The 27199-nt window shown below is 33.5% G+C and overlaps 1 protein-coding gene across 2 annotated transcripts in view; it reads right to left on the bottom strand.

Moving 5' to 3' along the window:
- DPP10 (dipeptidyl peptidase like 10) overlaps positions 1 to 27199 on the bottom strand; it is a 634998-nt gene that overhangs the window by 67855 nt on the left and 539944 nt on the right. For both annotated transcript variants that reach the window (XM_019469320.2, XM_019469321.2), the window contains exons 12-13: positions 17465 to 17503; positions 12758 to 12865 (exon numbers count right to left, since the gene is read on the bottom strand). In XM_019469320.2, coding sequence (XP_019324865.1) covers positions 12758 to 12865; positions 17465 to 17503 — 147 coding nt within the window. The remainder of the gene's footprint in view (positions 1 to 12757; positions 12866 to 17464; positions 17504 to 27199) is intronic.

Below are 27199 nucleotides of genomic sequence, written 5' to 3'. Positions count from 1 at the left end.
AAACAGACATACAAACTAATGGAATAGAATAGAGAACCCAGAATTGAACTCACAAATGTATGCACAACTAATCTTTGACAAAGCAAGAAAGGGTATCCAGAGGAAAAAAGACAGTCTCTTTAGCAAATGGTGCTGGGAGGACTAGACAGCAACATGCAAAAGAATGAAGCTAGACCACTTTCTTACACCATACACAAAAATAAATTCAAAATGGATGAAAGACCAAAAATATTCTTCTAATCTTTATGTAATAAAATTTACCATCGTATTTTTATATTGTCTCTGGCTATTGGTGCATAGTATAAAGGCTTTCTTCAAACTAAGATTACAAATAATTTATTGATGTTTTCTCCTGGTACATGTAAGGTTTTCTTTCTCAAAGTTAGATTTCTGATCATTTTGGAATTATGGTGGTAGTAAGCAACTACTTTTCTTTTTCCTTATGATATTCAATTTTTCCAAAACTGTTTTATTAAAAAAATTCATTTTTCCAGTACTTTGAAGTTCCATCTCTATTTTATATATATATATGTATATATATATAACATATATATATATATGTCTTTTTCTATACTGTATATTCTGTTCCTTTAATCTCTGTTAATTCATGTCCTAAAACCACACATTTCTAGTTATAGATTTTTTAACATCCATATTATTTAGAATTCAGCCCTTCTTACTTTTTTTTTTGGTATTTCCTCAGATATTACTGCATACTTATTTTTCTAAATGAACCTAAAAATAAGCATATCTCATTCAAACATATAAAACTTGTTAGAATTTCTTATTGGGATAATATAAAATTTATAATTAATACTCACCTCTTTACGATCTTCATTTTATCACAGAGCAGGGATATTTTCCCATTTGTTCAAGTCTACTTTATGTCTTTCAGGAATGTTTTAACATTGTCCTCATACAGGTTTTGTACATTTTGTACATTTATATATTTTATATATATCTCAAATACATTTCATTTTCTTATGTCACTAAGTATTTTATATTTTGTTGCTATTGTGAATGGCTTCCTATTCCATACACTCTAAATGGTTATTGTTAGCATATAGGAACAACTGTTCATTTCCATATGCTAAATATGTATCCTATCTCACTGAATACTTTTCCAAATCTTATGGCTAGTTGTTTACTTTCATCTGATTTACACAAATACGTCCAAAACAAAAATGTGAAGATACTGTGCATCCTTCCTTCTTTCTGAGCTTAATGGGAATGCCACTTTGTTGGATTATGGACTGAGGCATATAGGTTTTATCACATTAAGAAATTATCCTCCAATTCCTAGATTTTTAATTTTTTAAATATTTATTTTGGAGAGAGAGAGAGAGAGAGAGAGAGAGGAGGGGCAGAGAGAGAGGGAGAAAGAGAATCCCAAGCAGGCTCCACACTGTCAGCGGGGAGCCCAATGCAGGGCTTGAACTCATGAACCGTGACATCATGACCTGAGCCAAAGTTGGACACTTAACTGACAGAGCCGCCCAGGTGTCCTTTTAATTTTTTTTTTTTTTAAACCAGGAATTGGTATGAAATTTTGCAAAAGGCTTTTATAGCAACTGTAAAGAAAGCCTATGCTGTACAACAGTTCAAACTGTGTTGGCATTACCCTTGAATGTCTGGTTCTCTTATAAAATCACATGGGCCCTGGTGCTCCTTTGTGGTGCAGTTCTTCAATGACATTACATTTCTTCTCTGTCATGAGTCAATGTGAGCTGTCTGTGTCTCCTGGGGCAGTTTTGGCTAAATGTATTTCCTCATGAAATTGTTCATTTCATCTACGTTTTCAAATTAGTTGACATAGAGTTCTACAAAATACTCTCTCAAAATCTACTGAAATGTCCTCTGTTATTTCCCACCAGCCATTTCCAATTATATGTGTTTTCTTTCTCCTTTGATTTGTTTTCTTTCTCCTTGATTGGGCCAGCTTATGTTTTGTGTGTGTGCGTGTGTGTGTGTCTGTGTGTGTGTGTTTTCAAGGAGAAAACATTACTTTTTTAAAATTTATTCTACATCTTTCTATATAATGTATAATGTACCTCATTTCTGCTTCAAATTTATTTTCATCTTTCTGACTTATGTTGGATTTTGCTGATAATTTGCTACCTGAAATTAAACTCATTTAATTTCATACTTCCATTTTAGTTTTTATAGGTTTTTAGAGCTATGATTTTTTTTCTGACATCTGATTCTGAAAGGTGTTTTCATTCTTATTATTATTACTGTTTTATAACTTTGCAAATTTGAACTTTTCAAAGAAATTGTTTAATTGGATTTACTTTAAAAATGTTTCTAGCCAGAAAACTTGTTAGGAATATATTCTTGATTTCTAGGCATATTACATTGTAATCACAGCATGCTTTCATGTAATTTTCAATTTATAGAACTTATTGAGCTTTTAAAATAACTAATGTATGTTCAACTTTTGTCAGTGTTCCCTATACACTTAAAAAGGATTTCTTCATTTGGATGTGTTCAAAATTATATATTATATTTATATATTTATATTTATAAAATAAAATCTATATTATATGTAATAATATAGTTAATATAATAAAAATATAAAAATAATACAATATATTATATATAACAATATATATGTGTATATATGAACATATATATATGCATATATATATGTGTGTGTATATATATATATATATATATATATATATATATGAACATCATATAATTCACTTTGGACTGAGGAAGGTAAAAGAAGTTTCCACATATCAAATACTTTTTGTGCATATCTACTTTATGAAGGTGGTGACTATACTATCCAAGATGTGGATACATTTTTAACTAATATACTTTCTTTGTGATTTGCACCCTTGAACATTATAAAGTATCTTCTTTTGGTCTTCTTAATGCTTTGCGGCATGAAAATTCTCTTGTCTAGCATTAGGATTTACCCTTTCTAAATCCTTTTTTCTTAAATGTGTATTTTGCAAAAAGATTGAATTGCATGAATTTCAAGAAGCAATATGAAAAACTTTTTTTAATTGTAGTACATAAATTAAGCCAAAATACATTTATTGGGTATAACTGTTTTATAAACCTCTTTTATAAAACTATTTTAAAAACCTCCATCATATTTTATATATTCATTATGGATGTCATATTTAATGAGTTTTTTTGTAGGAAGTCTTTTAGTAATTTTTAAAAATGTTTTTAAATCCAGTGCTAGGTTTTTATTTTAGTTTTACATGTTATCATTATATTAACAACTTCAAAAATGTTCTTATCCCTCTCACAGTTATCTTTTGTTTCTTGACCATTTCTGTTGTTCTGATTTGCTGTGGATTATGGTTTTTAATTTTCTTTAATCTTTATTTATTTTTGAGAGAGAGAGTGCAAGCGGGGGAGGAACAGAGAGAGGGAGAGGGAGACACAGAATCTTTTTTTTTTTTTTAGTGTTTATTTATTGTTGAGAGAGACAGAGACAGAATGCGAGTGGGTTAGGGACAGAAAGTGAGGGAGACACAGAATCCGAAGCAGGCTCCAGGCTCCAAGCTGTCAGCACAGAGCCCAACACAGGGCTCGGACTCACAAGCTGTGATCTCATGACATGAGCTCAAGTCAGACACTCAACTGACTGACTGACCCAGGTGCCCCGGGAGACACAGAATCTTGAAGCAGGCTCCAGGCTCTCAGCTGTCAGAACAAAACCCGACGCGAGGCTGGAACTCACACACCCCAAAGTTGATGACCTGAGCCAAAGTCAGAGGCTCAACTGAATGAGCTACCCAGGTGCCCCTGGATTATAGTTTTAATGTTGCCTTTCTTCCAGTCTTCTGCTTCTCTCCTTTAAGAAACCCAATTAAATATCAGTTGCATATTATTTCCCTGTCTTAGCTACTTCTGATCCTCTCTACTTTATTTCATTTATTTACTTATTTTTATCTCTCTTCCTGATAACCACTAGTATATTTTTGGCAATATTTATTTACCCTTGGTCATCTTTCCATTAGTTTCTTACGATTTTGTACTATTTTTTTTTTCAATATTCTTCCTGAAATCTGTTACTTTTTGGGTTACAACTTTTCTTTATACTTTTTGAAGGCTTTTCTGAGTTTTGAATTTCACATTTGATAATTTCATATCTACAAGTGCTTATTTAGTGATACTTAGTTATTTGGGGAGTATTATACTACTGGATCCTTCTGCTTCATAGTTGATTTTGGGAGAGGGGTAGCTTTATCTATTAAATATTTTTTTTTATTCTCACTTTCTGTTTACCTCACATAGCAACTGCGTGTCTACTGCCAGCCATATTTCTTCTTTATAAAAATCTTGGATTTCCTAGGATATAGATGCCTAATAGTGGTGAAAGATTAGGTGAGCCACTAAACTTCTATTACTAGTACCCTAAGGAGCTGCATCCCTAAGGAATGCTATCTCTAGTACTCTAAGAACTTGTTTCTCAAGCACCCCAAGGTAACACCATTAGGAGTAGATACGCGTTTTCTGACAGCCTATATGTATATGTATGTGTATGTGTGTGTGTGTGTGTGTGTGTGTGTGTATACACACACACACACATATATATATGCAGCTAATATATATGTGTATATATATAGATACACATTTTTTCCCCTGGGGGGTCCTTAATTTCTATCACCAGTTTCTAGTTTCTACCTTTCCCTTCACCACAATATTCCAAGAGATGGGTCTGTCAAGCTTGTTTCTTTCTTTCTTTCTTAGGTGGTATTAAAAAAAATCATATTTGGTTTTGTGCATATTCAAGGTACTTCACTGTGATTCCTTGTCTCAGTGCTAACTTTTACTTTTTTTATTTCATTTATTTTTGCTTTAGGTTTAATTGACATAAAATATCTTATAATTTCAGGTGTACATCATAGTGCTTCAATATTGCACACATTAAGAAGTGATCCCCAGGTTAAGTCTACTTACCATCTGTCAATATACAAAGTTTCAATGTTGAATTTTAAAAGGAATGTAACTAATGTTCCACGGTATAGACTATGCTATATAACCTAAGCTTTTGGTGAATGCCTTTATCAGCATAAAGAAATTGTTTTTGTTCCTAAATTTGTAAGGTTTTTGAACATGGATTTGTGGAATTTATTGGAGGCTGTTTCTGCATCTATTAAGATGATTATATTTTTTCATGTAGATGAAAATGCAGTGAATTATATCATAGATATTTAAATTTTAAGCAAACAGCATTCTTCTGTGAAAAATAACAGTATTTTTTAAAATCCATTGAAGAATTCAGTTTGCCACTACTTGGTTTAGAAGTTCTTAAGTGACCTGTAACTGTCCTTTCCATACTGTCTTCATTTGATTTTGGTTATAAGATGATATCTGTATCATTAAATGTATCAAAAAATATTCCATCTTTTTCTCCTTTTTGAATATATTTCTATACATTTTAAGTGCATGCTTCTTGAATTTTGGTAGAGCCCAGTTTTCAAAACCACCTGTACTTGATGTGAAAATGTTTAATTTTTTTTTTAATGTTCATTTATTTTTGAGAGAGAGAGAGAAAGAGATACAGAGTGTGAGCAGGGGAGGGGCAGAGAGAGAGAGGGAGACAGACAATCTGAAGCAGGCTCCAGGCTCTGAGCTGTCAGCACAGAGCTGGACATAGGGCTCGAACTCACGAACTGCGAGATCATGCCCTGAGCTGAAATTAGACCCTTAACCTACTGAGTCACCCAGGTGCCCCTGAAAACACTGTTTTAAAATGCTGCTCCATTTCCTTAATATTATGGGACAATCACATTGTTTCTTAAATATTTTTTTTTTTTTTAGAATTTATTTATTTCATTCAGGTTCTCAAATTTGTTGGCATAAAGTTAATAGTATTTTAAAATACAGTTTAAATATGCAGTTCTGCCTCCTTTGTGTAACTTACACTTTTTTTTAGGTTGATTTAATTTTTGAAAGAGAGAGTGAAAGAAAGCCATTAGTAGGGGAGGGTCAGAGAGAAAGGAGAAAGAGAATCCCAAGAAGGCTCTGCGTTGTGAGTGCAGAGTCCCATGCAGGGCTTGAACTCACGAACTGTTCGATCATGACCTGAGCAAAAATCCAAGAGTAGAATACTTAACCAACTGAACCAGCCAGACACCCCAAACCTATGACTTCTTGATTATAACTTTGGATTCCAGTAGTCATTATCAGACCTTGCTTTGAATGAGCCAAGGACAGAATACTAACAGCTTAAGGTTTTAGTGCATCTTTGGTGCCCAATTTTAAGATGAACAATATCTCAAAACATTGAAAGGTACAGAAATTGTGCTCTATTATTTGAACATATCTAGAGATGCCTTGGTTTCAAGATTTCTAGCTTGATTATATTTTCTCCATTTTTTCAGAAAATTTTGTTATTTGTAGGTATGTATTCAAGGATAGAAGAGTGTCCACATTAAACGTGATCATGAGTGGGGAGCCTGGCTGGCTCAGTTGGTTAAGCAAACAATTAAGTTTGACTCTTGATTTCAGTTCAGGTCATGATCCCATGGTTCGTGAGTTTGAGCCCTAAATGGGGCTCTGCACTGACAGTGTAGAGCCTGCTTGGGACTCTCTCTCTCTCCCTCTCTCTCTGCCCCTCCCCTGCTCACAATCTCTCTCTCTCTCTCTCAAATTAATAAACTTAAAAAATACTTAAAAAAATTAAAAAGTACAAGTTATCATGAGCAAAACTCAATGCTTTGAGACAATGTCTGAACACAGTGTACCCAATATTAAAAATTACACATTATTCATTTCAATGATGCATCCAGCATAAAAATATTTTTCTTCTAACTTAGGACCAAAAGTTTTCTTGTTGGAAGCCTTAACAACAGCCTCACAATTTTTAGATTTCAGTTCAAGCATCTGTAATTGCTTTGCTCACTTTATATCCACGAGGGCAAATCTGGGCTGAGGAATAAGTGCAACTTCATTTCACATATAAGAGCATAGCCTGTCTTTTATAGTTCTACAGATATAGTTGTAAGACTCAACTATTCTCCACTACTGCATATCAGATTATATTGCATCAGCGAGCATATTACATTTGATCTGGACTGGAGGTAAACAATCCTAATAATACAAATCAAAATATGGTAGATGGCTCATACAGTGAGTTCAAAATAAATATCAAGAAACTTGACTAATCTTCCCGAGGAGTGTCTGTATCTCAGTTAGTTTTCAGTCCACTTTCCAAAGACAATCACAGCTAAGATAACTGAACAAAGAGGAAAGAAGAATCATTCTCACTGTGCAGTAATAATTCTTTCCATGCAACCATGGTCTCTATTATATTAACTTGGTAGAATACAAAAAAATGATGATAAATATGAAAGCATAGTGGACTTTTGACAAGGGCAACATGGCAATGTACTTTAAACTCATATTTCACTTTTAATTTTAGACTAAATGGCGATACAACTAATGATTTTCATTCATTAGTGGGATGGAAATCTAGGATGCAGATCAAGTGTTTTTATTGCCAAATAAAATTTGAGAATAAGGTATTAGACACCATTAGAAATCAGATTACCTCTCCTCAAATTGGTATAGATTTTCTCTTACTTAGCAAAGTTAAATATTAATCTTGTATTTCTATTTAAAAATTTGGAAGATTGGTATCAGTGAAAATTTCATAATATATGTGCTTTTTACCTGATTACACACTGTTCATTCAAATTTCTTATATTAAATTCTGTTTAATTTCTACAGCTTCTAAATAAGTGATATAGTGCTTAAAATAGCATGCTATAATTTACTATTTATCACACGAGGTGAGCTAATTGTTTTCAGACAATGTCCTAATCAGATACAGCAGTGAAATTTAATGAAAAAAAATTTATTGGGTTGATTAGGTGATAGAATTGTGAATTGGGGGCATGCCATTTTCTACAGTTTTTGTAATGAATAATGGCATTTAAAATTGTTCCAAGTGAAATCATCAGCTCTCATGAGCAAAACTTTGTATTGCTGTGTAGAGAAAGAGAATGGATTCACCAACATATATAATTTTTCATTTAACACAATTTAGGAAGATGACAGGGCAGTTCCTTTCATTTATGAATCTGAACCACTTAGCATGATTGAAACTCTGCTTACTCCATATCTGAGAGAAAAAAGGTAGCCATGTCTTTGGCAAAAACCTTTTTACTTAACTGCAGCCTGCATTACAGCGAATGCAGGATATTAGAGTTCCAGACAAGGCAATTCAGAAGTTAAAGGTCTATATGAGGACTGCTATGGAGAGAGAGGTAGGAGAAAACTTGTGAAGCAATTGCAAGTCTGATGTTCTGAGGGAAAGAAGTTTTGCATCATTGTTTGACTCAAGAACCACATAAACTGATATTAATACTGCACAGTGTATATTTTACTCAAAAGAGCAATTACTTTATAGATTTTTAGAAAAGCCAGTTTTTATTTTTATTCATATTATCTTTAAGGTAACTTATGAAAGTAGGGAAATTCTGTTATCACATATTCATATGGAAAGTAATCTAGAAATAAATTTTATATACATATATATACACACATACATATATGTGTATATGTATGAGTTTATATGTGTGTGTACACATATATATATGAGTTTACAAATATCTTACTTTTGATGCAGGAACTCCAGGGCTGTTAATCAAAACTAAATAAAGGATCCATAATATAAACTAGCTTTTTGTATAGTGACAGATATAGTTACAACAAATTGCCACTGAATTAAACACTGAATTATACTGGTTAACTATCTACATCCAGTCAACTAAATATTAATCTTCTAAAGAACTGTTTCTCAAAATTATGTAGCATTATGGGAAAAGTATGCTTTATAATTAGAACTTAAACTATGATATTCTATAGTTAACATAAAATTATAATCTTGTCTAAAAGGAGGGAAACATAAATTCTTTCTAGTTTTATTTTTTGAAATTAGTAAGGAATGCCTTTGTAAATGAGAAAAATAAATACTAGAATATGTGTAATGACAACCATCACCCTCTTAACGAAAATAGCCTGAAAGGCTAATTTTATAGCCTGGTCTCCAATTAATAGTTTCCATCTACCTACTCATTGTCAAAGAGAGCAAAATGTTTGGAGAAAATTACTAACTTCATTTAGTGAGATACTTCATACAGATAAATACATTTTCAGTCAGTGAGGAAGCTCTCAAATATAGCTAAGGATCAAAGGGTGCTCATCCTGCTGGTTGGCTGTCAAACTCTGTTCTCATCATTCCTCCTCACTGGCAGCAGGTCAAGGAAGAAAGAGTGTAAGAAGTCATCAATGTTGGTATATGCATTACTATTTAGACTCTAAGTTATTACACTATTTTTGGAGAGCCAATTTGCCACTCCATAGCAAAACTTAAAAACGTATGTACACATACACTTTGCCTACATATCTCTGATATCTTAAAATATATTTTTGTGGTAATAATCATAAATAAATACTTATGCATATGAATGTTTACCTCTGAGTAATTTCTCGTATCAAAATTAGAGTAACTTTAATGCTGATTAAAATTGATTCATTTAAATAGAGTATACTAAACCTATTTGGCAGAATGTTGAACAGCTATTAAAATGACATTGGAGACTAATATTAAACATTAAGAATATAATAAATAATATAAGAATTCTTATACATTATTCTTTAAATACTACAAATCCATACATGTGCTTTGATTGCAATATTCAAAAGAAAATTAAATATTTTTCAATGTTAAAAGGAATTAGAAATACCTATATATACAAATTTATTTACAGTGTGATGTGTGAGGTGAGGAGACTGTGTTTGATTTTAAATGAGTTAATTCAGCTTCGAATTCTAAGATTTTCATAGCATATATATGTGTCAATATCATAATCTTAGAGGATTCTTAAAAGATCTTTTTTGTAAACTATTTAAAAAAATTGAGGTGGGGGTGCCTGGGTGGCTCAGTCAGTTAAGCATCCGACTTCAGCTCTGGTCATGATCTTGCGTTTAGTGGGTTCAAGCCCCGCATCAGGCTCTGTGCTGACAGCTTGGAGCCTGGAACCTGCTTCAGATTCTGTGTCTCCCTCTCTCTCTGCCCCTCCCCTTCTCATGCTCTCTCTTTCTCTCTCTCTCTCTCTCAAAAATAAATAAAAACTTTAAAAACTTTTTTTTTTGAGGGAAAGGAATTCAAACTGTTTACTAAGATTGTGTCTGTGTGTAAACTTAGGTATAACGTACATTTATCTAACCACTGACCTCTAACTCATTAACAAAGTAGATTAATTTTATCCACATTGCCAAAACATCCATAAATAATAGTGCAGTCATGTTTATTTCTCACTGAGGCAAGCCACAAATTCTCTGAACTGCAACCGGAATAGATCAAAATCTTTTCTACTTCAATGAAAGCTTTGTTATAATCTTCATATAGAAGAGGAACAAAGTAAACACATCTACTCTATGAAGTTGTTCTGAACACTTCAGGAATAATGAATTAGACTACATGTCAGGCTGTTTTGATTGGGGGAAGAAGGTATTTCTTTCCAAGGCTTATAAAGAAACTTCTGTTGGTTCATAAATGTCTCAATTCCTACAGGCCAGCATTAGCACCTCCCATTCCCTTCCAATCCAACACTTTTTAAAAGACACTATTTCTCTCCTTAATTTGTTAAATAGATTGTCTTCTTGGAATTGTATATATAATGGTGTATTATACATCTTCCCCTATCATTTGCTGTATTTACAATTTGTATGCAATTTGGACAACCTGGGTTTTCACATAGTTTTGTGAATATAAAATACTGTGGTTTAAAAATTTAATAAAATGGGGTGCCTGGGTGGCTCAGTCAGTTGAGTGTCTGACTTTAGCTCAGGTCATGATCTCGAGGTTTGTGAGTTCAAGCCCCGCATCAGGCTCTATTGCTGACAGCTCGGAGCCTGGAGCCTGCTTCAGATTCTGTGTCTCCCTTTTTTTCTCTGCTTCTCCCTTGCTTCTCTGTCTCTCTTTCCTTCCCAAAAATAAACATTAAAAATTTAATAAAATGTCACAGTGTTAACATTTGCGTTTAGTGGGTTTGAGCCCCGCACCCACACTTATAGTGTGATATATTATTTTTGACCAAAAGATCTAGTATTTATGATAACAAAATTTATAATTAGCTAGCAAAAGTTAATCAGGTAGAATAATTTGCTAGTGAAACTTCTTCCAGTTTACATAAAAAAAAAAAAAAATAGCCCCCTTAGTGCTGTCTGATATAATCATTTTAATACATATAAAATCATCAAAAAGTTTAGGCATATATAGATACATTTATTTCAAACATAAATGAGATATTATAGCTTAGTCTATAACCTATTTTCCAACTTAAATGATATACTATGAAAATTAATCCACATCTTTATTGTGAAAATTATATATGTTCCAAATTACTTATTTTGGCTTTAATTCAAATTAAAGTCATGGCAGTTGTTTTAATAGGTACAGAACTTAGACATGTGTTAAATTTTAAACTACCAACATAAGATTTTGAGAATTCAAGGCACTGAGCTGCTGCACATAAATATGTATATAGATTATGATAAAAGTTTGAGAATTTGCACAAGGCTTGTGAAGGTTCTAACAACATAAATGTAGCCAGGTTGTTTAGGGATCTTTTGGCACATTTATATTTACTCTATATTTTGTAAGTGTGAAATTGATTTTTGGCTAGTTTGTTTGTAAACTCTCATAGAGGATTGCAATTTATCCACATCCTTTGCCTTTGTAAATTATCTTTTGCCTGAGACTAGGATGTTTATTTATTTGATTTTGAAGGAAACCAGTTCTCCTGAATGTTTGTTATTGACCATTACATTCAAATTGACTCATTAACCTTGTCACATTTAAACCATTTGTGAATTCTCCCATTTTTAAATAATTGGATAAAACTGTATGGTCTGCTAACTCATTTGGAATTTAAAAGAAAAATAACCCTTTCCTTATTTTTATTGGAAAGTCTATAAAAATATAGCACAGACTCTGTGTCACTGACAATACATTTTATCCTGGTTTTTCAAATATGCATTGTATTTCCTTGTGGGGGGTTATCATAAAGTATTCAACTATTCAGTTTTTGATGGACATTTAGTGTGCTTCAAGCACTTATTTATTTATTCACTCATTCATTCATTCATTCATTTACGTTTATGTATTTTGAAAGAGAGAAACTGAGCACATCCGAGGGGGAGGGCCAGAGAGAGAAAGAAAGAGAATACCAAGTATTCTGATGCTGCAACTGACAGTGTGGAGCCCAACCTAGGGCTTAAACTTATGAACGGTGAGATCCTGACCTAAGCCTAAAGCAAGAGTCAGACACTTAACCAACTGAGCCCCCCAGGTGCCCCAGAAATTAGCTTGCTTCAAATATTTAAAACATTTATAGCACCTTGAAAATACTGCTTACACAAAATAGGGAATATACATATTTGTTGAATGAAAAATTTTCTCTAAATTGTCCTCCAATCTCTGAAAGTAGGGGTTGGTAATTTTCATGTATTCAATTCTCTCTAATCCAAGGCCCAAGTCTCTTAGCATATATTATGGCTCACTAAATTCTCTTGAGTGTTGAGACTATTATATGGGAAAGTACAGTTTGAATTTATAGTTATGGAGGGGGATCCTCTTTCTAGAACTTAGTCCTTGGGTTAAATGTATGCCTGGATTTCACAGGCATTAACTGTAGGTTCAGAATATGCCCTAAGAATTGTACCTTCGTGAGTATGACAGCAATGAAACCAAACACAGAAAGGAGCCAGCACGTACCTGGACAAGAAACATCGCTATGTGGTGAAATTCTCCACGGCCCCCTTGCTTAACAGGAACTGTCATAAAGAATGTGCTGCCGTCTCTAGAAAACACTGGCTCCTCATTCTAAAAACAGAAGTGCACGTGATGACATCAAGATGGTATTGGACTTTTGTTTGCAAAACGGTCAAATTATTTTAAAAATAATGTGAATGCACCACCACCATCTATCTTCAGAAAATTTTCATGTGTCCCAACTAGAAACTGTGTCCGTTAAACAGTAACTTCCCATTCCTCCCTACCCCACTCCCTGGAAGCACCATCAATGCCCTTTCTGTCTCTTTGTTTTGACTCTACCAGAACAAATTCTTTAATGACTGGCTTACAAAAACCAAACAGTATCTAATATATTTTTTTCTGAAATATTTCACCCAGCCACTCTAGTTACTTGAACATACATTTCTGTTGATGCATATATAAATGTACTGAAATGCTGAAATTAAAAGGCTGCAAAATTGGAAGGAATCCATTGAAAATCATTTAATTCAAACTTCCCATCTTCATTGTTCACCCCCTCAAAAATACACAAATACAAATGCCCATTTGATGATTTTTTAATTAAGCTCTAAGTGGCATGTTACATCAATAGAATTATTTTCTGAAAATTAAATGATGGAAGTTATGCATATAGACTGCTTTCCTTTTGCTCCAGGGGAAACATTAAGAAAATGGATTTGTCTGAAAAACATTCAGTTCTTTTCTGTTGGATTAGTGACAGTGATTATACATCCGGTAAAAGAAAGACTTTTGCTATGGTTACTTTTTTTGCAGGTCTTTAAAATGCCCTATAAACCCTTTCAGATGATCTGGCCCTCCACTCTCTTTCTGATCTCATCTCCTTTCATTCTCCTGCTTCCTCATTGTGCATGATCCTGCTCCAGGGCCTTTGCACTTTTTATTCTGCCTGGTTCTTTCTTTCATCTCTTTCATATCTTGGCTCTGTATCACCTTAACAGTGAGGTGTTTTCCCATTACCCCATACAGAGGGTGATCTTAGAAGCCAGATCAGCCAACTCTGTCTGAATCCCTCATCTCTTTTTACCTACTTCTGTTTTTTTTTTTTTCCATAGTACCTAACAGTATCCAACATATTTTATTTCAGGTAGGTATGCATTTTTTTTGTATATGCGTGTATGTATGCAGGTGGGCAAGTAGATAGGCAAGTAGGTGAAGTTCCTCAGGAATGTAAACTCCATGAGAGAGGACCCTTGAATTCTTCACTGCTCTACCTCCAGCACCTAGATAATGACTGTTACATAAATTGTGCTTAATAATTATTTACTTATTTTACTTGAATAAGTAAATTAGTAACTATTTTCATAATCTCAAGAGTCTGGTTTCAGCTTTATTAGTGAGAATATCCCTTGATAGAGATATAAGGCTAATATTTTTCTTCTCTACTTCATGGACACTCATGAAAATATATGACATATGTAAAAATGTAAAACTGAAGGAATATACAGTTCAAGGATGAAAACATTGCATTGCTAGGTATATAATAAATACTGACAAGATACCTGAGTGAATCACATCTTTCAACTATGATAGAGTCAATAATTCTGTAGGTTCCCTCTCTTGCCCTCTGGAATCTCTCTCTTTTGCCTTTGTACATGAAACATCTTCTGCTTGGAACAACTTTTTTGCTTTGCTTTTTGTATTGAATCTTACTTTTTTTTTTTTCTTAAACTCAAGGAACAGAAACCATTACCAAATTTCCCTGGTTAGAGAGTGTCTCGTAGTTAAGAAATCTCTCCTTAGAGATTCTAACAATTACACTGTATTTATCTCTATCATGACATTCAATGCATTCTATTATATGGTTGGCTTCTTTCACAAGGCAAGTAATAATTAAACTAAGTTTATAATTTTATCTTTTTAGCTTTATTGCCTAGGACCCAGTAGGTGTCCAGCTCATAATTGGATAGATGAATGCATGTTTACAACAGGCAAAATATTTGTTATATATATATCATTCTATCCACATTTGCTCCAACTTATCAGCTCCTTCCCTATTCTCTCCTTGTGATTTGCTCCAAAAGTAAATTGCCTTTTTAAGGTACAGGATTATCTGAGAATTCTCCTTTTTATATTTGTCTACCCCACCCCCCCAAGCCCTTTCCAATTCTAATGTCTTATAAATGGTTCAGCAAAGGAGCAGATGGATACTATATTCCTAAATGCATTGCTGGGCTTAAAACCCTTCACCATGAGGCAATATCTACATATAAATAGGGCTCTATGCCAACCTTTTCCTAGAATCAAATAATGGAAATGGAGCCAATTTCACTGTCTACTTTTACGATTGTAAGCAAGTCAATGTTTATGACACACAGAACAATGGATTGGGGATACCAAACTCTATTTCTTGACCAATAGTTTTGTACATGGGTTATCACAAGCCTCTTGAAAGCCAGGCCACATTCTCTCTGTTCTTCCTACTATCCAGAAAGTGAGCATATGATGATTATACTTAATTCCTAGTTGTCTTAGAAATTTGGTTCATCTCAATACTATCAGTCTCATACTTTAAATTTCATCAAATTTTAAATATTTTATAAAATTCCCTAAGAACTTCTAGAGAAAACCTCAACTGTGACAAACTACCACCTGCATTTTTTTTTACTGAATAATTGATAACTAGTTTCTTTGCTTTAAAAAAAGTTTCTATTAAACATTCATAAATTTTGGATTTAAAATGTAGATAACATAATTCCAAAAGAGCATATACTATGTTGATACATGTCAGACTATTATGAATGTCACTGGCAATAAAAATGATAGCAAAATAGGTTTAATAATACAGTACAATTCAGAATATATCAATATCCATTATGATGTTGTTTCTCATTGTTATTATTTTCAGTATCTAACTTAAGAAAGTCCATTACTGACTATAAGACCAAAGTTGGGTTTTTTCCTCCAATTTCATGAAGATTAAGTAGTCCATATTAATATCTATTTATCTATCTAGCTGTAGATTTGGTATGCCTAGGCTTCAAACAAGAAAAGTTTTAGCTTATTTACAGACCTTCTTTTTCTTTATTTATTCACCAAGTATTTATGGAAATTTTGTTATAACCAGACTCTGTATTAGGCATTTAGTTTATAATGGGAAACAAAAGATGAATATTCCTCCTGCCCTTGTGAATTTAGGAAAAAGTTCACAGAAATAATTGTGTAAGTATCACAAAAAAGATTACACTTGACTTTCAAATAACTCTTATTAAGAAATGGGATTTGGTTATGGTGGTTGGAGGAGGTGATTTTTTAAGTGGGTGATTTAAGCTGAGGTTTGAAAAATGATCAGGCTGCACAAAAGAAAGTAGTTGAGAGAATTCTGTTCAGAGGAAAGGTTCATACCAAACCTTGAAGTATGAGTGCTAATGTGCCACAATGGAGAAGGAATCAACAAGAATTGTTCCAGTTGTGAGAGTGGGAGTGTGACAGTGACGTGGCTAGAGGCACCAAAATGCATGCTGTGCACAGGTCCCTCAGCCAGCCTGCAGTGTGGCGAACAGACTGGCATGTGCCCGAGGGGTTGAGTGTTTAGCAGTGAGAGAGGTGCTGCAGTACCAGCAGATTGATCCTGGGTGCTGTTTGTGAATTGGAGTAAAGTAAATTGACTTGAGATCTTCTGATGTAAAATTGAAGAAATTGGTGTTGAATAATATGTGCAGAAAAGAACGGGAAAAAGTTTAAGAATGACTGCTAGGTTTCCAATTTTTAATAGCTGGATGGGTAATTATGTCCTTGACTCCTATGATGAAAAGAATGCATATAGTCACTAGAAGGGGAATATGTCCACTGTGGACCTGTGGAGTGTGCAGTTACTTTTACAGACGTAGGAGAAGTTTCCAAGCATGAATTTGGATGTTTGAGAACTCAGCCAAGTGAGCTGCCCAGGGCTATACATCTAGAGGTCTCAATACCTGGGTGGTCACTGAAACCATAGATGTGTATGGCACTTCAGGAGATAATATAAAAGATCACTGCAAAGAACAAAAATCAAAAGCAAACCAAACAAAACACTTCCTTTTGCAAAAAAAAAAGGGAAGAAAAGAAAAGAAAAAAACAGTAATGGAGTCAGTAGTAAAATGGGTTCAGCCATATTTGGATACTCTGCTTGTGTTTCCTTCTGAAATGTCTGGTATGAGACCATGTTGAGGGGACATTTAGTAGTTATTCTATTGTGGTCTGGATTCCAGCCCCAAGTATGTCACAAACTAGCATCATGATCTAGGATACATCTAAGGAAAGAAGCATCTATCTAAACAATGTCCACATACCTAATATACGTGGAGGTTTGGTCAATCTTCTGGGAAATTTGAACAATGCTGACAATTTCCAGCTTTAATGGGTCACAACTTTTTCCTCTTTCATCTACACAAAAGTTTACTTATATGAATGATCCTGAAAATGGATCCTAGTAGTTACTCTGTAACTTACCATCTTAAAAAAAAAAGGAAGTAGCCTTTTCATAAATGATGTCACAGAAAGGCCAGTCATAAATATTTTAATGGAAAAGACTTACTTAGCCAAACATAGCAAAGCCTTAAAGTCATATTACTGAGATAACTTTTGAGAGAAAATTATTATACAGCCACTGGGTAAATGGAATGAGCACAATGGCCGAAATGCAACATAAAGCAACCTCCTGTGCCGTACCTGTTTGGAGAGCCACGTATCTGATGTCATCTCATATTTCTGAAAAGAAACAATGAACTCCATGAAGCATCTAAACACCAAAATGTGCATGCATCAATTTAACTTCTTTAACACATTATCCTTAAGGTATTATTTTTTTTTCTCTCTTCAACTGATGAAATACCATGAGAGATCCCATTGTCACTACTGACTTAAAATGAATGAATAAGTACAGAATTGGGATTAAATGATAATTTAATTATAAAATCTTTTCTTTGGTGAACTCTTTTAGAATTCCCAGTAGTATGTCACCACGGATAGAAGATCATTTTCCAGTGCTGTTTGATTACCTCATTCAAACTGTTTTGAACCACTAGGCACTGTCTCTTTTCACCTCTAGGCATCATCAGGAAACAAAATTATTAAGTCCTTCAAAAGAACTGGGCTAACTGCCAACAATGAAATGAAAAGGTAGATGTTCTTTTAACATTCAATGCACTCTCCTTCATAGTCATTTTCTTTTCTTAAGGAAAAAGAATTAAAAATTTGAAATGGCAAAATTTTATGTTCCATTAAAATTATCTTGCAAATGATCAGAACTGAGGTCATTATTTCACAGAGCAAAACTAGATTAATCTCAAGTTAAATATGTGTAGATAAAATAAATTTTATTAGTACTCTTTACATACAGTAATTTATGAAAATCTTGTATTCTAGAACAGTCTATACTAAAGGTATTTAAATGAAGAAAATAAAATCACAATATATTATAAATTTTATCAATATGCAGAAGTATTCACTTTAAACTGTTATTAATAATTATTTATAATTTTTTTTTTACCAGTTTTCTCTTTTAAAGCCATATTATTATTACATTAAAATCAATCACTTTCTATTTTCAGGGCCTGTTTTTATTTATTAATAGATTTTTCTACATGTGGATATTGAGGAAACATCTAACTAAATTATTCCTTGACTTTCTATTTGCACCTCTTGCACCTTGCTATCTATAAAACATAGACACACACACAAAAATATATCAATGCCCCTTTTTAATGTTTATTTATTAAAATTTTTGTAATGTTTGTTTATTTATTTGTTTATTTGAGAGAGAGAGCAACAGTGAAAATGGAAAAGGGGCACAGAGAGAGAGAGAGAGAGAGAGAGAGAGACCGCCAGAATCCCAAGCAGGTACTGTGCTGTCAGTGTGGAGCCCAACGCAGGGCTCAGTCTCCCGAAGTGTGAGATCAGGACATGAGCCCAAATGAAGAGTTAGATACTTAACCAATTGAACCCAGGCACCCCAAAGCATTACTAATTTTTTTAGAATTCATGAAAGTCTAAAGTTTGACATGCATTTGTCTTATTTCAGTTCCAGCAGAGAGTAAAACCTTTATTTAACTCCATAGATGGATGAGAAATAGAATATCAATAAGGTACCAAATCAGTATGATACAGTTCCTATATCTATTTTCTACTGAAGCATTTTGATACATTCTTGACATTGCCTACATAGCTTATCATTATATAGAAAAGATGACACGCTTTCTCTAACTAGAATATACACATGCCAATTTCTAAATCATTTAGCAATCAGCTGAATAAGAAATCGTCTAGAACACTTTAACAAATGAATGGTGAGATCTTAGTCTTTCTATAAGCTAATCAGATGAAAGAGGTTGATTGAAATATTTCTAATAAATATAAGCTATATGTAAAGAGCATTAGCCAAAGCCAGTAAGTACATGGTTGATGCATCGAACTTAATCTACACATCTATGCTCATCACTCCAAAGGTAAGTTTCTTCCTCTTTTCTCTTTTATAGACCATTTAAAAATTATGTTTTAAAAATATTGGAGTATAATTTGCATATAGTGAAATGTACAGATCTCCAGTATAAGCGATGAGTTTTAACAAATATATTTACTTCCCATAAAGATACAAGGTCTTTTCACTTCCTCACACATTCTCTTGTGCTCCTTCCTAGAGGTTCCAAAAAGGTGGTCACTCTTCTGAACTCTTTCCCCATTAATTTCACCTGTGTTAGAAGTTCAGATTACTGAAATTATATATTATATATTCTTCTAAGTGGGACTTTTGTCACACTATGTTTTTGAGATTCACTCATATTTTTTGGGCATATCAGTATTCTGTTTCTTTTTGAATTTTCAAGCAGAATTCTGTTGTGCAGATATGGCACATTTTGTTTATCTATTCCTTGTTAATGGATAATTTGATAGCTTCTAGTTTTTAGCTACGATAAATGAATCATCTCTAAAGTTGTTTTTTTTTACACATCCTTTGGTGGACACAGGTTTTTATTTCTTGTCCAAATATCTAGGAATGGAGCTATTGGATGTATGTGTGTGTGTGTGTGTGTGTGTGTGTGTGTGTGTGCGCCTGCGCGCATGGGTACACACACACACACACACACACACACATATACTCACATTCATTCATGTACATAATATACACTATAATATATACATGTTTATATATGTACATTTAATTTTACTTGAACTTGCAAAATCATTTTTTAAAGTAGCTGTATCATCTTACACTTCTTCTCATGAAGAATAAGAACTAAACCATTAAATACCTAGGAATAAATCTAACCAAAGAGGTGAAAAATCTATACACTGAAAACTATAGAAAGCTTATGAAAGAAATTGAAGATACAAAAAAATGGAAAAAGATTCCATGCACATGGATAGGAAGAACAAATATTGTTAAAATGTCGATACTACCCAAAACAATCTACATATTCAATGCAATCCCTATCAAAATAACACCAGCATTCTTCACAGAGCTAGAACAAATAATCCTAAAATTTGCATGGAACCAGAAAAGACCCCAAATAGCCAAAGCAATCTTGAAAAAGAAAACCAAAGCAGGAGGCATCACAATCCCGGACTTCAAGCTATACTACAAAGCTGTAATCATCAAGACAGTATGGAACTGGCACAAGAATAGACACTCAGATCAATGGAACAGAATAGAGAACCAAGAAATGGACCCACAAATGTAGGGCCAACTAATGTTTGACAAAGCAGGAAAGAATATCCAATGGAATTAATACAGTCTCTTCAGCAAGTGGTGCTGTGAAAACTGGACAGCAACATGCAGAAGAATGAAGCTGGACCACTTTCTTACACAACACACAAAAATAAACTCAAAATGGATGAAAGACCTAAATGTAAGACAAGAAGCCATCAAAATCCTCGAGGAGAAAGCAGGCAAAAACCTCTTTGATCTTGGCCACAGCAACTTCTTACCACGTCTCCGGAGGCAAGGAAAACAAAAGCAAAAATGAACTACTGGACCTCATCAAAATAAAAAGCTTCTGCACAGCGAAGGAAACAATCATCAAAACTAAAAGGCAACCAACAGAATGGGAGAAGATATTTGCAAATGACATATCGGATAAAGGGTTAGTATCCAAAATCTATAAAGAACTTATCAAACTCAACACCCAAAAAACAAATAATCCAGTAAACAAATGGGCAAAAGACATGAATAGATGCTTCTCCAAAGAAGACATCCAGATGGCCAACCGACACATGGAAAAATGCTCAACATCGCTCATCATCAGGGAAATACAAATCAAAACCACAATGAGATATCTCCTTACACCTGTCAGAATGGCTAACATTAACAACTCAGGCCAACAATAGATGTTGGCGAGGATGCAGAGAAAGAGGATCCCTTTTGCATTGTTGGTGGGAATGCAAGCTGGTGCAGCCACTCTGGAAAACAGTATGGAGGTTCCTCAAAAAATTAAAAATAGAACTACCCTACACCCCAGCAATTGCACTACTAGGTATTTATCCAAGGGATACAGGTGTGCTGTTTCAAAGGGCCACATGCACCCCAATGTTCTTATAGCAGTGCTATGGAAAATAGCCAAAGTATGGAAAGAGCCCAAATGTCCATCGATGGATGAATGGATAAAGAAGATGTGGTGTGTGTATATATATATATATATGTCTATATATCTATATATACACACATACACAATGGAGTATTACTCGGCAATCAAAAAGAAGGAAATTTTGCCATTTGCAACTACATGGATGGAACTGGAGGGTATTATGCTAAGTGAAATTAGTCAGAGAAAGACAAAAATCATATGACTTCACTCATATGAGGACTTTAAGAGACAAAACAGATGAACATAAGGGAAGGGAAGCAAAAGTAATATAAAAACAGGGAGACTCATAAATATGGAGAACAAACTGAGGGTTACTGGAGGGGTTGTGGGGGGGGATGGGCCTAATGGGTAAGGGGCATTAAAGAATCTACTCCTGAAATCATGTTGCACTGTACGCTAATTTGGATGTAAATTAAAAAAAAAAAATTAAAAAAAACAAAACCAAAAAAGACTAATAATGGCAAAAAAAAAAGAAAAAGAATAAGAACTGAAATTTTCTACATCCTCCTCAATAGTTAATGTCACCTTTTTGTTGTTTTAATTTTAGTCATTCTAATGGTATGTAGTGCTATTTTATTATGATTTAATCTATATTTTCCTAATGTCTAATAATGTTGAATACTTCTTCATGAATTTATTACTTCCTTATACATTTCTGTTCACATTTTGATCTTTTTAATTGGTCTGTCTTTTCATTATTGAGATGCATATATTTGTGTGATAACACATTTTGCAAAATATTTTCTCCTATTCTGTGGCTGTTTCTCTTTCTTTTCTTTTTTATATTTATTTTTGAGAGAGAGAGAGAAAGAGAGAAAGAGAAGCAGAGGGGCAGAGAGGGAGAGAAAGAGTCCCAAGCAGCTCTCAGTGCAGAGCCCTATGTGGGGTTTCATCTCACAAACCTGTGCCAGAACCAAGAGTCAGAGGCCACTCAGCCACTTAGGCACCCCTGTGGCTGTTTCTTAATGGTGACTTTGTTGAGAACTTTCTAAGTTTGATGATGCCTAATGTATTATTTTTTCTTTTATGATTAATGACTTTTTGCCTCTTCGGTATAACTAATTATATCTCATATTTTTATCTAGAAGATTGACAGTATTATCTCTTAGATTTAGGACTGCAATTTATCTCAAATTAATTTTAGAATATGGTACAGGATGTTAAATACCACTGTATTTTTCCTTTGGTTATTGATTGTTCCAGAATCATCTTCCACCTTTGGATTGTTTTGGCACCTCTGATAAAAATCGATTGATCATATAAATAGGAAATCTATTTCCGGAAACTTTTATCAGTCAATTCAGTTGATCTGTTTGTGTGTCCTTATGCCTCCACTATAATCTCTCAGTTTCTGTGGCTTCCAGTTAATCCTGAAATCCAGTAGGGCAACTTCTCCAGCACTGTTGGTTTTTTTAACAAGATTGTATAGCTCATTGGGTCTTTTACACTTCCATATACATTAAGAAACAGCTTATCTGTTTCTACTAGATCAATTGATCAATCTGCTGGGAATTTGTATTGTATTGAAACTACAGGGGCGCCTGGGTGGCTCAGTCGGTTGAGCGTCCGACTTCAGCTCAGGTCATGATCTCATAGTCTGTGAGTTCGAGCCCCGCGTCAGGCTCTGTGCTGACAGCTCAGAGCCTGGAGCCTGTTTCAATCTGTCTCCCCCTCTCTCTCTGCCCCTCCCCCGTTCATGCTCTGTCTCTCCCTGTCTCAAAAATAAATAAAATGTTAAAAAAAAAAAAAGAAACTACAGTTCACTTTAAGTAGGATGCCATCTACAATATTAAGCCTTTCAGCTCAAACATGTGGCATATCTTTTATTTATTTAGGTCATCCTTAATGCCTTTCAAAAATGTAGTTTTCAATATGAGGATTTTGCATGCTATTTGTTAAATTTATCCTTATGTATTTAATGTTTTAAAGATTTTAGTGGCATTTTTCCCACTGTAATACTCTGAATCTAGAAACACATTTTGATGCTTCCCAAATCTTTATTTTGAAAAAAAATACAATCTTACAGAGAAGTTAAAAGACCAGTTCAAGAAACATTTGTACAGCCTTTAGACATATCCCTCATTAATTTCTATTTTGTTCTATTTGCTTTATTATTATATCTCTCTCCTGTTCTTAAACCATTTGAAAAGAAGGCAAAAAAATATATTTTTTCAAAATCAATTGAATGTTAAAAATATACTTTTTCTAAACAATTTAACAGAAATTTTGAGTCATTATATCCATTTACCCCTAAATAATTCAGTAAGTGTTCAAGAAAATTACAGTATCCTATATACTCACATTTATTTATAGTAAAATGATAAAAATCAGGAAATTGAACAAATAATTTAAACTGGTACACTGATTTGTGAATTGTGACCCATTCTAGTCTTTTTTTGTAGATTTCTTACTTTTTATTTATGCAATAATGCCATCCACAAATAGAATTTTACTTCTTCCTTGCCAATCACCATGATATTTATTCCTCACCAAGTTACTCTGGTTAGAATCTCTAATAAAGTTTGAATAACAGAGTGAGAATGTATATCCTTACCTTATTGCTGGTATTAAGATAACTAAGGAAAATGTTTTACCATAGAGTCTATTTATTGGGGTATTTTGTGGGTATCCTTTATCAAATTGAAAAATTTTTTTCTATTCATTTATGTTGAAGTTATCATGAATGAGTGATGAATTTTGTCAACTGGTTTTTTTCATCTATTGAGATAACTGTTTATTTTAATTCTTTCCTTCCATTAAAATAATGAATTACACTGATTGTTTTTCAGTATTAAACCAATCATAAATTACCAAAATAAACCCCACTTAGTCACAGTGCACAATTCTCTATATTGCCACAGTTGATATGTTAATATGTTTAAGGAATTTTTTGTATATACGTGCATGAGACATCAGTCTAAAGTGTTCTCTCATATGGCCTTGCCTAGTTTTGGTAAGAGGATTATACTATGCTTACAAAATGAACTGAAAAGTTTCCTTCCTTCTCCACTCTCTGGAGATTGTAGAAATTATAAAATTTATTCCTTTTTATCCAGTTTTATTGAGATATAATTGACATATAACATTGTATAAGTTTAAGGTATACAACATTATGACTTCATATATGTATATATTATGAAGTGGTTACCACAAGTTTAGTTAATATCCATTACCCCACGTAACTGCATTTTTTCTCCTTGTGATAAGAACTTTTAAGATTTATTCTCTTAGCAACTTTCAAATATACAATAAAGTATTGTTAACTATCATAATTATGTTGTACATTACTTCCCCAGAACTTACTTATCTTGTAACTGGAAGTTTGTATCTTTTAACCACCTTCACCCGGTTTCCCCACTCCCACCCACACCCTCCCCTTTGCAAACAATCTCTTTTTCTCTAAGTTTTTTTTTTCAATACACATACAAGTGAGATCATACTGTATTTGTCTTTCTCCATCTGACTCACCTCATTTAGAATAAATGCCCTCAAGTTCCCTCCCTGTTGTCACAAATTGTAGGATTTCTTCATTTTTTATGGCTGAATAGTTATTCCAGTGTGGTGTGTGTGTGTGTGTGTGTGTGTGTGTGTGTGTGACATTTTTCATCCATCCATCCACTGATGGACATATTTACCCCATGTTTTGGCTATTGTAAATGATGCTGCAATGAACATGGGCTGACAAAGAGGCCTTTGAATAATGATTTCGTTTCCTTGAGATACATACCCAGAGGTTGAATTGCTAGATCATATAGAAGTTTTACTTTTAATTTATATCTGCCATACTGTTTTCCACAGTGACTGTACCAATATACATTCCTACCACAGTGCACAGGATTCCCTTTCTCCATCGCCCTGATTCTATTTATCTCTTGTCTTTTTGATAATAGCCATTCTAACAAGTGTAAGGGTCATTGTGGTTTTGACTGAATTTCCCTAATGATTAGTGATGCCGAGCATCTTCTCATATACCTGTTGGCTATTTGAATATCTTCTTTGGAAAAATGTCTATTCAGGTCCTTTGTCCATTTTTAAATGAGATTATTAGATTTTTTTGTTTTTGTTTTATTTTGCTATTGAGTTATATGAGATCATTATATATTTTAGACTTAACTCCTAGTCAGATATATGATTTGCAAATATATTCTTCCATTGCATAGGCCGGCTTTTCAATTTTCTTCACTATTTCTTTGGCTGTGTACAAGCCTTTTAGTTTGATAGTTTTGATTTACTTAAATTATCAATTACCTTTTAGAATATATATAAAAAAAAACTAGAAGACATTTTTATTTTCCTCACATATTTACCATTTTTGGCACCTTTCTTTCCTTCATTTAGACTTGAGTTTCCATCTGGTGCTATTTTTTTTTTCAGACTGAATAACTTAATTTGATGTTATTTACACAGATCTACTTGTGATGAATTATCTCAGTTTTTACTCATCTGTAAATGTCTGTCTTCATGCTTGAAAGTTATTTTCACAGGACATAGACTTCTAGTTTACACTGTTTTTCTTCTAGTCCTTTAAAAATGCATTCCACTGCTTTCTGGCTTATGTTGTTTCTGATGACACAGAGGCAGTAATTTTCATCATTATATTCTCCCATATGTAATATATTTTTCTCTCAAGCTGTTTTCATTTTTTTCCCTCTTAATCTTTGGTTTGCAATAATTTGAATATTATGTGCCTACTTATTTTCTTTGTTTTTATCTTGTTTGGGGTTTGCTAACTTCTTAGATATATAGGTTAATGTTTTGTTTTATTTTGTTGCAAATTTGGGATATTTTAAGTCATTATTTCTTTTTTTAAATGCTTATTTATTTTTGAGAAAGAGAAGGAGGGGTGGGCAAGGGGCAGAGAGAGAGGGTGACAGGATCTCAAGCAGGCTCTGAGTTGAAAGCAGAGAGCACGACGTGGGGCTTGAACCCACGAACCGTGAGATCATGAACTGAGACGAAGTGAGACACTTAACTGACTGAGCCACCCAGGTGCCCCTTAAGTCATTAATTCGTTTTTTTTCCTGCCACAATATCTCATGTCTTGCCTTCTGTATATATTCCATCATACATATACATCAGCTCATATTGTTCTACAGGTAATTGAGGCTTTGTTCATTTTTTTTTCCAGTCATTTTTTTCCTCAGGACTTCAGTTTGAATTGTTTTTATTTCCCTGACAACAACAGTGTCCAGTTTGTGTTTCAACCCATCCAGACAATTTTTCATTTCAGTTACTGTTGTTTTGAGTTCCTGAAATTTCATTGTTCTCTGTTTTACAGTTTATTTACCTACTGAAATGTCTCATCTATTCATTAATTAGGGCCACCCTTTAATTTACCAACTATCTTTCAAACAGATTTTTTAAAAATCTGTATCTGTTAATTTTAGTAACTCTATTGTGTGTAAGTCTGCTTTTATAAATATTTTGGCAGGGGGGTGAGAGACAGGCAGGTTACATTTTCTATTTTTCTACATATATAGTATGTTTTGATTGTGTAATTGATATTTTAAATTTTAATTTTCCTTTTAAAAGAGTAAACTATCTTCTGGGAAGACAGCTAATTTATAGGCATGCACTTCATCCTTCCCAGGTTAGATATAAAGGTTTATTGTAAAGAGTACAGAACAACCTTATTCCTAATGCATTTTCTTTCTGGGCTGTGAGTTGAATGCAAAGGGTTTTCAGTGAGAGTGCTCTATGTTTGCTGCTGAGCACTCCAAAGTCTCCAAGCGTTGTGCAACCTGCAGATTCTCCTTTTGCTTCTCTGTGTGAAGCGTGTCATGTACTTGCACAGTTAAGCATTGAGCTACAGTCTTGAGAGTCC

Source organism: Panthera pardus, unplaced genomic scaffold, assembly GCF_024362965.1.
Source record: "Panthera pardus isolate Hobbes unplaced genomic scaffold, ASM2436296v1 HiC_scaffold_10, whole genome shotgun sequence".
Classification (NCBI taxonomy): Eukaryota; Metazoa; Chordata; class Mammalia; order Carnivora; family Felidae; genus Panthera; species Panthera pardus.
Note: the sequence above shows the minus strand (reverse complement) of the source record. Positions and strands in the feature narration are given on the sequence as shown.